The sequence below is a fragment of the Brachypodium distachyon genome, chromosome 4 (genome assembly GCF_000005505.3).
Source record: "Brachypodium distachyon strain Bd21 chromosome 4, Brachypodium_distachyon_v3.0, whole genome shotgun sequence".
Lineage (NCBI taxonomy): Eukaryota > Viridiplantae > Streptophyta > Magnoliopsida > Poales > Poaceae > Brachypodium > Brachypodium distachyon.
The window spans coordinates 25,872,791-25,887,152 of NC_016134.3; the positions used below are offsets into that span (position 1 = coordinate 25,872,791).

The 14,362-nt window shown below is 47.6% G+C and overlaps 2 protein-coding genes across 3 annotated transcripts; both read left to right on the top strand.

The window, feature by feature from the left end:
• The first annotated feature begins 1,986 nt into the window (after positions 1 to 1,986).
• On the top strand, positions 1,987 to 5,698 carry LOC100821535 (probable non-inhibitory serpin-Z9). 2 transcript variants are annotated; one of them, XM_024455324.1, is made up of 3 exons: positions 1,987 to 2,736; positions 3,145 to 3,921; positions 4,818 to 5,698. In XM_024455324.1, the coding sequence occupies exons 1-2, from the start codon at positions 2,077 to 2,079 to the stop codon at positions 3,913 to 3,915; spliced, it is 1,431 nt and encodes a 476-aa protein (XP_024311092.1). In that variant the 5' UTR covers positions 1,987 to 2,076; the 3' UTR covers positions 3,916 to 3,921; positions 4,818 to 5,698. The 2 variants fall into 2 exon arrangements, with proteins under 2 accessions (XP_024311092.1, XP_003576152.1); XM_003576104.4 differs by having other exon boundaries at positions 1,990 to 2,697.
• Positions 5,699 to 8,939: 3,241 nt separating this feature from the next.
• On the top strand, positions 8,940 to 12,824 carry LOC100821845 (serine/threonine-protein kinase-like protein CCR4). Its single transcript, XM_003576105.4, has 2 exons — positions 8,940 to 9,350; positions 9,420 to 12,824. The coding sequence occupies exon 2, from the start codon at positions 9,701 to 9,703 to the stop codon at positions 12,209 to 12,211; it is 2,511 nt and encodes an 836-aa protein (XP_003576153.1). The 5' UTR covers positions 8,940 to 9,350; positions 9,420 to 9,700; the 3' UTR covers positions 12,212 to 12,824.
• The last annotated feature ends 1,538 nt before the right edge of the window (positions 12,825 to 14,362 follow it).

Sequence of the window (14,362 nt, forward strand, 5' to 3'; positions counted from 1 at the left end):
TAACTGGCAGGCGACTGGTTTTTAGCAAAGTAGCAGGCGCCTGTTTTGTAACAAATTCTGAGGTGACTGTTTTGTACCAAAATTTCAGGCGCCTGTTTTAATACACAAAAACAGGCGCCTGTACATTAGGCAGACCCTACTAGTTTTGTGTAAATTAAGTGTCGCAATTTTGCGTAAGTACACTTGTATTTAAACGCATTTTATTAGGTACATGTGTTTTTAAACATATTTTATTAGGTACACGTGTATCTAGACAAAGTTGCGACACTTAGTATGGTATGAAAAGAGTACTACATGAGACGATAAGTCTATCTGCAACGGATTTGAGGAAAATGTTTGCCTCGACTGATATGGACATGCTAACCATGGATACGACCATTAGAACCCTAATTGTTGGTGTATCTAATAACAATTATAATCAGGTGAATTCAATTACAAAATGTTTTCAATATGTTACTTGCAAAGAGGCGGAGCTACTATCTTGTGTAATCTTATTATGTAGGCATCTTATTGAACTTTACAAGTCCAAAGTGAAGATGAAGTGTGATAGCTTGCAAAGGGAGATTCAAAGTGAAGCCTATCAAGTCTACTTTCCAACAAATCAAACGGCACATGATTCGGAGCTTGCTAGAGAAAGATATCACGAGTTAAAGTTGAATCTGATTCGGGTCGGAGCTGTCAGGAGATCCGAATTTGTTTTAATCACCCAGGTCGCATCCGGAGTCCAAATCAAGCAAACAAGTACTTGTTGGAAAGGTAATTACAAGACCTTTCCAACGGATCTGGCCCCATCAAAAGATTCGACTCGTGCTGACCGTGGTGGACAAAACAAGCTGACGGATCTGTTTTTCTGTTTCCTAAAAAGTTGTAATTTGTTAGGAAAGTTAGAGATAGAGTTGGATTTCGGCCTCCTTACTCAAGATGGACGAAAATATCTCTCCCTCCTCCTTTATATACCCCATGAGCCCCCCTAAGGAGCCTTGGATTTTGATTAGATAAAGTTTAGCCATCTTTGCTACTTTCGTGTAATCGCGTGTGTCGGTTAGACCACCTGTTTTACCGTCGTCAAAACTCCAACTTATCGTCTCGTTGAGACATTGGTTTGATATAATATATTCGCAATTTGAGATTGCATCCGCTATTTATCTTGTTCTTGCTTGTTCTTCGATTGCTTGGAGGAACAAAGACCTTCGTGGTCAGGTTGATTGTGCCCCGCGTGATCAATAATCTTCTGGAGTTGGTGTATCGATTGCTAAGGCACTGCCTCCTAGACCGTAGTCGGATCGTCAACGTCACCTCCTACCCAAATCGAGAGTTATCAATCTCATCGAAAGATCGGGCCACCCCGACCCACATCATCGACAAATTAAAATGAATCTTATTTTTTTTAAGAAAGAGTGATTTTTCGTATGATTTCTTTTTAGAACAACGAATCTGGCTTTATTTGTTCAACGAACCAAGTACAATTGACCGAGAAAAACTAAAACAACAACAAAGATTTCGGATAAACCAAAAGACCTTTGAAAACCAACTTCTCTAGCTGCGACATTCGCATCTTACAATTCTCCAAATTTCTGGTGACAAAACAGCAATAGACCAATTCTGCATTAGTTGAACTAACATTTTTAGGTTTTATAGAGCGGCATGAGCCGCTCATCCCATCGGATGAAAACTTGATATTGTTGAATGCGTGGTGGCCGGGGATACACCCTCTCACAAATCATGTTGTCAAACCATTTGTGTAAAAAAAACCATTGAGTCGAACCGACGAGCAAGATAACAAAAATCACAAAATTACGAGCCCGTGGATCCACCAGCCTAACAGTGAATCACATGGAGCCGGAGACATTCAGTTCCTGCGTCACCGACGCTGTCGTCCAGGATAAAAAAACCTAATTGGTCCAATAAGTCTTACGAAGCCCATACCCAAACGGGCTTATATTTAGACGGCCTTTGTCCATAGGGGCGGAAGTCTGGATGGCCCTTTTTGATTGATCGTTGAACCCTAACTAAACCCCTGTCTAGGCAGAGGGCGACAGGCGCCGAGAGCAGAATCTTCTTCCCCTCCGTCCCAAAATGCGGCAGTTCTCCTCGCTCGCGGCGAGAGCGCTCCGCCGGAGCACCGCCCCGAAACCCCAGACGCCGAGCGCGGGCCCGAAGCCACACAAGCGGAGCTCCGCCCCGAAGCCCAAGCCCAAGCCCCACCCTTCCTCGTCGCCCCCCTCGCCGGTCCCCGACACTCCGGTGCCCGTGCCCGCGCCCGGCCCGCCGGCGCCCGCGCCGATGCCGACGAGGCCGTGGGAGGAAGCCCTGGACGCGGCGCAGCGCGCGTTCTGCCTGCCCCTCGCCGGCCGCGTCCTCGCCGCCGCGGGCACCGGGAACGCGGCCGTCTCGCCCGCGGGCGTCCACGCCGCGCTCTCCCTCGCGGCCGCCGGCGCGCGGGGCGCCACGCGGAGGCAGATGCTCGCCACGCTGGGATGCGGCGGCGGCGGCAGAGGCGCCGCCGCCGACGCCGCCAACGTGGCGTCGCGCGTGGTGAAGCGCGTCCTCAAGGACCGGGCCAAGTCTGGTGGCCCGCGGCTCGCGTTCGCTTGTGGCGTCTGGGCCGACGCGTCGACGAAGCTCTCAACGGAGTTCGTGGAGGCGGCGGGTGGGTTGTACAGCTCGGTTGCCAAGACCGCCGACTTCAAAGACAAGGTCTATGTCACTCCATCTTGTAAGAGCTGCACGGTAGCGGTAATTGCGGACAATGTTCATCAGCTGCTCGGTGATATGCTTGCATCATGAGTTAATGTTATGAATGTGTCAAACATCTGAATTTCTTTTGATGCTTGTTTGACTGGCTGCCTTTTTATCTTTGCTTGAATAAAATTGTTAATATGCATAAGAGATCTTGCATCGGAGGCCTTTCATACCACTATTGCATTGAAAAGTATATAGTATTGCTGGGTAGTATTGCTGTAAGATCCTTTTAAAGAGTTCCTCTCTATTTATTCCGAATTTGAGCAGTAAGACACTACTAATCTTTTCCTGTAAGAAATGAAACTCAGTATATAGTATTTCTTTAGGTGAATGCTGTAATTGAGATGCGTTTTGGTTCATACTTTTGGTATTCTTCACATACTATTTTCTTGTTATTTGCAGCCAGAAGATGCTGCTGAGCAAATTAACTCATGGGTCAACAAGTCCACGAAACAAACCATTACCTCACTCCTTCCAGATGGATTAATTGACCAGAATACAGGGCTTGTACTTGGAAGTGCACTGTATTTTAGAGGTAGATGGCTGGACAAGGCTGATACAGGGAAGACTGCTGAAGAAAAATTCTATTGTCTGGATGGAACATCTGTCGTAGTTCCTTTTGTAGAGTATGACAGAACTCGTCTTTTTGCTGTGCATGATGGATTCAAAGTTATTAAGCTTCCTTACAAGCAAGGAAATAATGAACGGAAGTTTTCCATGTACATTTTCCTCCCAGATGCTCATGACGGCCTGTTTGAGTTAACCAAGAAGATTTTCTCTGAACCAGCGTTTTTAGAACAACATTTACCGACAGAGAAGTGCCATGTGGGGATTGGGGTGCCCAAGTTCACAATATCTTTTCAGATTGACATGAAAGATTTTCTGAAAGACATGACTCTTGAATTGCCATTCCTACGTGATGCAGATTTCAAAGATATGGTCAGTGAAGATGACTCAGGGGAACCTTTGTTTGTATCTGATGTACTTCACAAAGTGATTCTGGAGGTAAATGATAATGAGATAGAAGAAGCTTCTATGAAAAAGACCATAGGCAAGCCTTTACCAAGAGATCAATTTACTGCTGACCACCCTTTCTTCTTTGTCATTCGGGAGGAAGTATCTTCTGCAGTTGTCTTTATGGGCCATGTGCTTGATCCTTCTTCACAGTCGTAACATCAGGTTTGAGGCTAATATCACCAAATTACGATTATTTTCTGCATAGTCTCTAACTTTGCTGATCTACCTGATCTAGACTTTAATACATGAATAATTCATGTACTGTTTGAGTGTGTGTCATTTATAGTTTTGTGCTGTCATTATCACCAAATTACAAGTATTTGCTACGTGATCTCTAACTTTGCTACCTGATCAAGACATAATACGTGAATTGTCAACTTGGGTACTCAATTTATAGTTGCAAGCTGTCAAGTAATTATTGTATTCGATTTTGAGTTTACTTTAGTTATGTATCTTCGCTTTGGTGCTAAACTATCTGAACGCATTGTTACAGTATATGCTGATTACAATATAGTTCAATATGCATACTTTGTATTATTTTCTATGCATGCGTACAGTTTATAGCAGAAATTGTAGTTTCCGGGTGTCTACTGTCTACATTTGCTCTTCTCCTAGTCCTACGTTGGCTTGTGAAGTATGGTAAAATGTATTCATTGGTATTGAGTTTATGACTCTGAGAACTGGGTGGGTGCACAGTGGCTTCACTGCTGTCCAGGGTTCGGACCTTGTTAGTAGGTTTCTTCCCCTCTCTGGTCTGTTCTTTTCTTGTTATTAAGTTTATGACTTTGTAAGTACTTCCAGTTTGAAAATGCCAGGCTTTAGTGCTTTACATCTAACTGCTGTATCAATACTTTCTTCGAAGATATTTTTCATTGATTTGGTTGCCTGTAAAGTTCATATAGCAGAGTGTTGTTTATCAGTTTATGTGCCTTTTTAACTTCCAGGAATAAGCTGTTACTTATATAGAGCCCATTGTATAAATCTGTTTACATTTCAGAAGAAAAAAGCACCTCGCTATGAATATTTTCCTTTGATGACATTTCTTTGGTTATCAACAGGATTATCTGATCTTTCTTGGTGCATAAAGCATAAGTGTGTGAATTGGTGCATTCAACACTTGTTTTCCTCACGTTGATGAAAAGAGAAGAATTTCCTTGCCAATGTGTATAGGAAAGGAAATAACGGTATCATAAGCTCACCAATTAGGATTCTGTCTGCACTAAGAAGTCAAGAACCCTGAGGGACAGTTGTCACCTGTCTGAGAAGCACGAGTAACCCACCGACCAAATAAGACTAAATCAAACTTTTCTATAAGAAATGCTCAGATGTGGGAATGCCCTTTGAGATGACGAGGCGAGCCATTCCCAGAGTGGCAAGCAAGCTGGTTCTTCAGCTCTCTTACGCTTAATGCGCAAGGCAATGGTTGCTTCTTCAGCCTCAACGATGGCTACACTCTACTGATAGTGTCGGTTCCCTGTTCGGTTTTTTTTTTCTGGATGGCTACACTCTACTGACACTGTTATATGTGCGTCGATAGCCTTGTGGCTGTGCAAACATGATTTGTGCGTGCATCTGCCGGGTTGCTATTTGTCCTGCTCGTCTGTAGTGGTGATGCAGACCTGTGATGAGGTTGGTGGCCTTTCGGCCTGGAAGAAGAAAAGGATGTCTCCAACGCTCTCCAAACTGCTCCTCTTTCTGCCTTTTCTCTAACTACTAGTTTGTCCCTTGGTTCTGTACCTTTTTGCTGTTCACAGCAATCTGACAGCACAATAATTTTGTTTCCACTAGAAAAAAAGAAGTCCAAGGATTTAGGGATCCATCTTTCTATCATTTGGTGCTTTCCGTCAGGCAAATTGAGGGTCCAACCCTGCAATTTGTGCAATTGTTACAAGTTGTTGAACAACTATATATTACAAGTACAGCAGGGTTTCAGAATTTATACTGCATGCTAGTTTAATAATCCTTGGACACATCAAATGCGTCTTCTTACACATGAATGCGACGTTGTGTCTAACTCTTTGCGTCCGTGGCAGATACAGCAGCGGGCCGCACGTTTGTCCAAACGGGAATACTATGTTCCTATAGACTATAGAGAAAGAATGTAAATCTGTGGCCACAATTTTATTAACTAGATGGTGTCCTGCACGTTGTTGCGGAAATTTTTAGTTAGCATACGTGAGTGAAATTAAGTAGCAACGAAAGAGTATTCAAAACTAAAACTATATATGAAATTGTATGATGATTCTTTACTTAGTGAGGATAGCTCGATAAAAAATAGCATGCATGTACAAAAAATATGAGTTTCCCACTAAACTGATGTGAACATATTAATGACATGATGATGTGGCATGCTTGCATGTTGAGAGAAATCAAGTAGTGGATTTCTTCTACTTAGATATAGAAGATTGGACTGTTAAGGTGTGCTATAGCTTTATGCAGTGTGCATTTTTTTCCCGCAATCACAGGAGCCAGGAGGCCAGTCTGGCCAAATTGGCAGAATAATACACATACTTCCAAGTTCAAACCAACCAGATGACCCATGGTGCAGATTCTGTAGGCTCCATTGCTCGTGCCTACTACACGACCCAGGTGTATGGGCTGTGCTTTTTTGGCCTAGCTTCAGTAAGACACGCTTCTGTGCAGCTGGAATAATGGAACATGGGACCGAATTAGGTAAGATCCACACCTGGAGGTGCCGAGGATCTGTTTCGAAGGCAATGCTAATTTCTGATACTGACTGACAGCATTTTGAAAAGTTGTACTCCTTCCGTCCCATATTAAAAGACTCTAATTTGTCTGAATATGAACGCATTTATACCAAAAAACATTTACATACATGTAATACGAGTAAGTTGCAATTTCAAAAGTTGCATCAGCCTCCTCAGTCCAGTCTGTCTCGGCAACTAGTAGCCCGTAGCTGCTAATGGCATGGGCACATTCTCTGATTCCCACAAAGATCTGTCAGGGCAGATGTTCAGGGTAGCAAGTCAACAACCAACATTCTGCTCTGGCTCCCATGTTACTTCTCCTTTTGAGGTAGGTAATGAGTACAATAATGGAATTTTCCCATGAGGATCAACCAAAAAACAGTGATCGGTTGAGTAATAACGGTATGGCGCCAAATCATGACGGAAATTCCCCCCAAAAAAGATCAGAAATAGCACTACTTAATTAGTTCTATATCGTGATTTTATTTGGAATCATTCCCTTGTCCAATCAGCGATATTGAGGGTATAACCAAACAATACCTGCTACCCAAAAAGGTACCACACCAAAGTTCTTATAAAATGTCAAAAAGGAAAAAATAAATAGAAAAAGGGGCATATTACAGGACCCTTGATACACTTTCAACAAGCTAAACAGGAAGAGCTAGCTAGCTTTGTTGAAATCCACGAAATAGACCGGGCCGGGGCGATTTAACTCTCTACATCAGTCCATGCAGAGCAGCAGTAGCATAACAATGATGTGATTTTGGTGCTGTCGCATCCTTCTTGATTAACTTTTCCTCCTAACTTTACGTTTGCAATTTGGCCGCGAGAGGATTGACCTGATGATCGAAGGCTATCTAGCTTAGCTAGGTCAAACTTATCATAAACTTGTAGCCTAGTACGAGACAGAAACCAAATGGAATCAGACACTACAACTGTTAGAACAGTACGGTGAATTGGTGAGTGGCCAATCGACCCATCCACCTTACCAAAGCCGACACGGCAGCCGTCTCGATCCCTAGGTTAGCTAGGCCAGTAGGCCTTCCCCAAATAATTATGCTAACCCTTTATTAACAGTATTAAAGCTTGATTGTGTCTGGGCTTCGCTCGAAAACTAGCGATTCAGCCCAAGCAGCCACGTAATGCCTAGGCTTTGCTGAAAAAACAGCATCCATTTTTTTCTCCGTTCAAAAGGTTTATTGCTGGAGAAATACATAAACACTTCTTGGTGTGGTGGTGTAGTCGTGAGTAAATGACTTAACCCACCAAGGTTTGAATCTTGATGCTCACAATTGTGTTTTAGGGTTTCCATATGAGAACGGGAAATAACATGAGACAAGGGCTAAATTATTAGGAAAAAAGAAAATAGGTTTCGACACACCATCAAGTGGAGATTTTGATCAAGTTAATTCCTCTGTGCCAACTTCAGAGTTCCAAATGTAAGATTTGCAATTTCGTTTTGTTCCGCCAAAACAAACGTGCATGAAGGCCCTTTGAATTAGAGCCAGAGGATGTAGCTATTGAGATTGTAGCCATGATTTTCTTTTGGTTCAAAGGAATGGTTCTCAGGCAAGTAATTTTCTCATGCAACCTAGCTATATTGATTCATTAATTTGAGCAGACATCCGCACGCATCGCTCGTCCACCTGCTCCACACGAAATGCCTAGGGCCCAAAATATATCATTCTTCGCTACTGTAGCATCACACAAAAAACATGTAGCATCTTAAAAACAAAAAACTAATGCACGGTTTTCTTCGTATCATTATCTGCGCATGCAGTTGCTTCCAATCAAGGTGCTCGGTCCATTTGATTAACGAGGAAATAAAAGGGACGTGTCTAGCTTGCGACTTTGCGAGAGCTAAGCCTCGGACTGACGGGGCACACACATGTCGCCGTCCTTTAACCCCTGTCGCCAACAGCAGCTAGCAGCAGCACACAATTAGCCAAGTCGTATTATGCGTATATGACCCTCGCCCGTATTAATTACTGCGGCTGCTAATTAAGCATGGCCATGTTTTTATTGCGTTGTATTTGATTCCAATTAAGTTGATCATAGTTATTATAGCTTAATTTACAAGTGCATGTGTGCTAAACTAAACCAAGTTGAACACTACCATAGACCATATAGTCCATAGTGCCATGCATGTAGTAGAAGATGATGTGCTAGCTAGCTGGGGTTTAATTCCCATTTTTCCATTCTTCTCGTGGGAACGCGATCTTTATCTTTATAAGACGATGTGCTCCACTCTGAAATTCTCAAGCTCAATCTCAATCTCAATCTCACTGTCAGCATGTGGCTGTGTGCATCCAGAGGTCCAGGTCAGGTGTCACACTGTCGTCTAAGTTACCTAAGAATCTCACTCACGAGACATCTCTGTTCTTTTGTTCTGTATATATAAGCTGTGAAAACCTGCAAAGATTAATTACTTTTCCATGTACACGTGCAAGCAAAACAAAAGGTGCTGCCAATACCATTCGTTGGTGGATAAGTTAACCATGGCGCACGCCTCCTCGGCTGACCATTCGCTGTTCCTCCCTCAAACCAATTATCATACACTAAAAGATACAATAAACAGAGCATTGAAAAAAAAAAGATCAGATCGATTGGGTTCGTTAGCAGATGCCTATCCTGACTGAGTGGGGGGTAGCTTAGCTAATCGGCTCATCACTCGCACTCACAAGTGTACCAACTCTTTTACAATCTTCTCGTGGGGAATTCATTTTCTCCCCAATATTAATCCTGGGTGGCGGCAAGCAAGGAAGTGAGCAGGCACTTTCATCTGTCCAGAATTGAGGCGAAATCTCCATGCACAGCACACACATCCAAAAGGCCAACTGCACTTTCTCCCCAGTCTGTTTGTTGTTAATCAGATGGTGGCAGGTAGTTTTCTTCCCCTACAGCAATCAAACCAGCAAAGCAAATCCCTAATCTCCCCACATGCATCTGCAGTGTAATCCTGTCTCGGCAGCAGCATGATGAGCAAGAGAGAAGGAGAGAAGGCTAGACATTTGCTTCCACACTTTCCAAATGCTCTAGTAGAATTCTTCTAGCTCATCATCAGCAGAATTAAGAGAAAAGTTGGCAGATTTGGTTCATTTCGGCGGCTAATTAAGGGAAGCCAGGATAGAGCTAGGGAGCAAGATTGTTCGCACACACTGGCTTTGCCGCATGCTTACCATGTCCACCCGCTTCTTCTTCCTCCTCTGCTTCTCCTCCTACCCTGCTCTCCGATGCGGCCGCGCTCTCAGCCCCATGGCCGCTGCCGGGTCCTCTTCTTCGTCGTCATCGTCGTCTTCCTTCTTCTCCGGGTCCAGCCAGGAGCGGCGTCGGCGCTGGCGACGTTCGCCATGGCCAAGGCGGGCGACACGACCGTCATCTGCGGCCTCCTGCCGTCGTCTTCCTCCCCGCTGCTGCTCGACCTGAACTGCACGGCCATGGCGGGGGTGGCCCACGAGAAGCAGGAGACGTACCCGTCCACGCACCCCTTCTCGGCGCTCGCCGGCGGGGAGGACTTCCTCTGCGCCGTCGGGCCCTCCTCCGTGCGCGCCGACGCCGTCGACATGCGCTGGTGGGAACTCTCCCCCAAGAACTCCACTGCTGGCCATGGCGGAAAGGGGAGCTCCAAGCGGGTGTACCTCGGCCCGCCGCTCCGTGCTTTGGCTTCCAGCGGGTACCGCGTCTGCGGGGTGATGGCCGGCGGCGAGCTCCACTGCTGGCGCTGGCACGGGAAGCTGGCAATCCCCGCGGAGCTGCGCTTCGTGTCCGTCGCCGTCGGGAAGGGGTTTGTTTGCGCCATCGTGGATGGCGAAGCCGCCGGGACCCCTGTCAGGTGCTTCGGGAACGAGGAAGACGAGGACGCAGGCAAGGTGCTCGACGCCGTGCGCGACGCGCCTCGAGGCGGGAGCTACGACGTGGTGGCCGCGCACGGCAAACGCGCGTGCGCGCTCTCCACGGGCGGCGGCATCTCCTGCTGGGGCGCCGACGCGCCATCGCTGGGCTGCGACAACAACGGCACCAGCGGCGGCGGGTACGCGGCGCTGGCGCTGGGCGAGGGCGGCGTGTGCGGGCTGCGCACCAACGGCACCATCCGCTGCTTCGGCGCCGCGTCCCCGCCGCCGGGCGACCTCGCGGGGCTCCAGTACATCGACGTGCAGGCGCAGGGCGACGAGTTCTGCGGCGTGCTCATGGCGAACTACTCGCTCGTCTGCTGGGGCGGCCATGGCCATGGCGGCGATGCCGGGCTCGGCATCACCACGAGCCGCGTCGTGTTCGACCGCGTGCTCCCGGGCCCGTGCGCGCCGATGTCCACCTGCCAATGCGGCGTGCTCCCGGGCTCCGCCAACCTCTGCCCCGCCGGCCGCTGCATCTGCGTCGACTGCGCCTTCGAGCTCAACATCGCCGTCCCCAAGCCAGCATCCCTGCCTCCCGCACCAAACCCCAACAGGAAGAAGAACATCATCTGGATCATCATTGCCGCTTCCGGCTTCCTCGTCCTGCTCCTGGCATCACAACTTGCTCTCTTCTTATGCTGTCGTCGCCGCCGCCGCGAGCGCCGGCGCAAAGAAGACGAGAACAACGACCTGGGCGCGCTCCAATCGCTCATGATGCCGCGTCTCGGTTCAAGCCGCAGCAAAGGCCCCGGAAGCATAGTGGAGCACTTCACGCTCGACACGCTCCGGGCTTCAACAGACGGCTTCGACGACGAGCGCCGGATCGGCTCAGGCAGCTTCGGCTCCGTGTACCGGGGAACACTCCCGGACGGGCGAGAAGTCGCCATCAAGCGCGCCGAAGACCACGCCAAGAAGTCCTCAAGCTCGGCGGCTAAGCCGGCAAGGCGCCGGGACAGGGAGACGGCGTTCAACTCGGAGCTCGTGGCCCTGGCACGCGCCAACCACAAGAACATCGTGTGTCTCCTCGGCTGCTGCGCGGAGGCCGGGGAGCGCGCGTTGGTGTACGAGTTCATGGTGAACGGCACTCTCCATGACCAGCTCCATGATCGGACGCCCATGGCGGCGCCCGTGCTCTCGTGGCGCGGGCGGCTAGCAATCGCGCTGGATGCTGCCAGGGGGATCGAGTATATGCACGTCTACGCCGTGCCGCCGATCATACACCGTGATGTTAAGAGCGCGAATATACTTCTTGATGAGACTTGGACCGCCAAGATCGCCGACTTCGGGCTCTCCTCCGTCCTCGACCCCGCCGGCGACTGCAACGAAGACAACAACAACAACAATGGCGCCGATGGCGGGAACAATGACCTTCAGCAACAGCAGCGGGAGAGGCCGGTGTACACGGGGGGCACGGTGGGGTACATGGACCCGGAGTACTACAGGCTGCAGCACCTGACGGACAAGAGCGACGTGTACAGCTTCGGCGTGGTGCTCCTGGAGCTCATGTCCGGGTGCCGCGTCGTGCAGCGCTACGCCGAGAGCGTCACGCCCAAGAACGTCGTGGAGTTCGCCGTGCCCTGCATCCTGGCGGACGACGTGGCCCGGGTGCTCGACCCCAGGCTGCCGGCGCCGGGGGCGAACGAGGCCGAGGCGCTGGCCTACGTGGGGTACCTCGCCGCCGACTGCGTGGGGCCCGTCGGATGCGAGCGGCCCTCCATGACCGAGGTCGTCGACGCCCTGGAGCGCGCTCTGGCCGCGTGCTCCACGGCGCCGGTTTCGCGCTCCGGCACCGCGCGCCGCGTGCTTTCACGCTCCGGCACCGACCAGTTTGACCTCACTGACACCGACTAGCTGCAGACTACAGTGGCCGGCCGCCATTGACTCTGCCCGGGGCCGGCACGCACGCAGAGTGACTAACGAAATGTCTGCATCGGCATTGCGTCAGCAGCCACCCGGGGAAGTCGGCATTGGACACATCACGCGCGGCCAAACACTTCATCGTGCTGCTCTGGGCCCTCGAGAACGAGAGCATCAGAAAGGGGGAGAAGGAACGAAGAAACCCCAGTTGAGTGAAGCGGATCATCTTCTTCGATTTCTTGGTGCGACGATCTTCTCGCCTTCCTCCATGATCGGGATCTGGGAGCAACGACCGGTCGTTAACAACTCCACAGCGACGTGCCACCGGTTCATTCAACGTGCAAGTGAATTGGGGCGAAAATGAGACGAAAAAGACAGGAGGCACCATGGAGAAAGAAAGAAATGAAGCATTCTTTCTCCTTACTTTTCGTTTCTTCCTTACAGCGTGCACGCATTCGTGCTACATTTGTTCTACAGTACTCTACCTTTTTGTTCTTTACTCTTTGGTGGTATCTTTCGGCATAAAGATTCTTTATTTATGGTGTAATTGTGTATAGACTATTCAATCATTCACAAAGAGGGGAAATTTCCTAGTTGCTCTTGCTTATCACTCGTGAAGATTTGCATCATGTTTTGCAATCTTGTAAAATATTCTGGCGGAATTCTGTGTTCCCGACATGCCAAAATGGGTGCCGTGAGGTCGGCACACGATGCCAATATAGTGTGGAACAATTGAGTACGTCCTTGAACAAAGGTCTCCCTGCTCATTTTGATACGGTCAAAGGGAGAAAGTTGAACCTTTTTTTTTTGCAGTGCGTGCTGACCTTAGCTGAGAACTTTCGGGTGCAGGTCACTTTGCCAGGTTAACACCACATCTATGGTAGAGCTGGTAGTTACTAGCTCACTGCTCGGTTTTCTGTTAATGGGGAAACATCTCCTCGAGTAATTTTTTAATGTATGGGAGACAAAGATTAGTTTTGCTGCTTCTTTCTGGAACATATGCATGCCATCTAGCTGCAGGAGCAGAGCAACGGTTTAGTCAGAAGAAGCGGATTCTTTTATGCCTACCGAAGCAGCTAGGATCCTTGTTTTAACAGCTAGGAGTAACCTTTTGCTGTCAAAAAGAAGAAAAGAATCAGCTAAAAAAAAGAAGCTAGGAGTATTCTTTTAGTAGCACAGCTTCTAAGTTAATCGCCCTGCCTAGTTCTGAGATCCAATTGTAGCCTAGCCACCGTCAGCTTAAGAAAAACCACGTAAACGCCGTCTCACAGATAGTACAGCAGGAATGTGCCGAGGCGTCATTTAGCGATGACGATGTCCCTAGTCATCAAAGGGTGAAGATCTTTAAACAAATCTTCACAGTCAGTTGCTGCTAATAATCATGGTTACAACGAGACAAAGAGGAGGTTAACGCAAGCGACTTCCACACGCCAATCACCATGCCATAAAATACGAAAGGGACCAATTTGGTAGAGCGTGCCAGAGATACAGGGATGTCAACACTACTTTTTTTTTAAAATATAAAAAAGAGCTGAAACCTATTTTACCATGAAGAAAGCGCACAAGCAATGGGTATAGCTTAACTGCGAGAGAAAATCTATGAATCGTTGGGGATATGGGGTTCGATTCTCGCATTTTTGTTTAATTTGAAAATAGTATTCTACTCTCCATGTTTTATTTAGATTGGTGAAATAATTATTTTACTTCACTGAAATATTCAATAGCTCAATTGGTAGAGTATAAAGTATGCTTCTTTAAGGTACACGGTTTGATTCCTCGCATCTCCATTTTATGAAAATGCTATTTTTTTTATTCTCTCCATATATTTATCTAAAAATCTGTTATGAAAGAACTGAAAATTATTTTACTCTGAAAAGTATATTCCAAGGGAATGTAGCTCAATCGATACAACACAGCCTATGCATGTTTGAGGAATTGCGTTTGATTCCTTACATCTTCATTTATTTAGCTCTGCAAGTTTTAAGGAACAAACACTATTTTACTTCAAAAGAAGCAATCAAGGGGACATGGTTCAATTGGCAGGGCACAAAATATGCACGTTTGAGGTATCAGGTCTAATTCCTAGCATCTCTACTTTATTTAAATATTATTTTCCTTTTCACCCTATTTTGTTGAGAAAGCAAT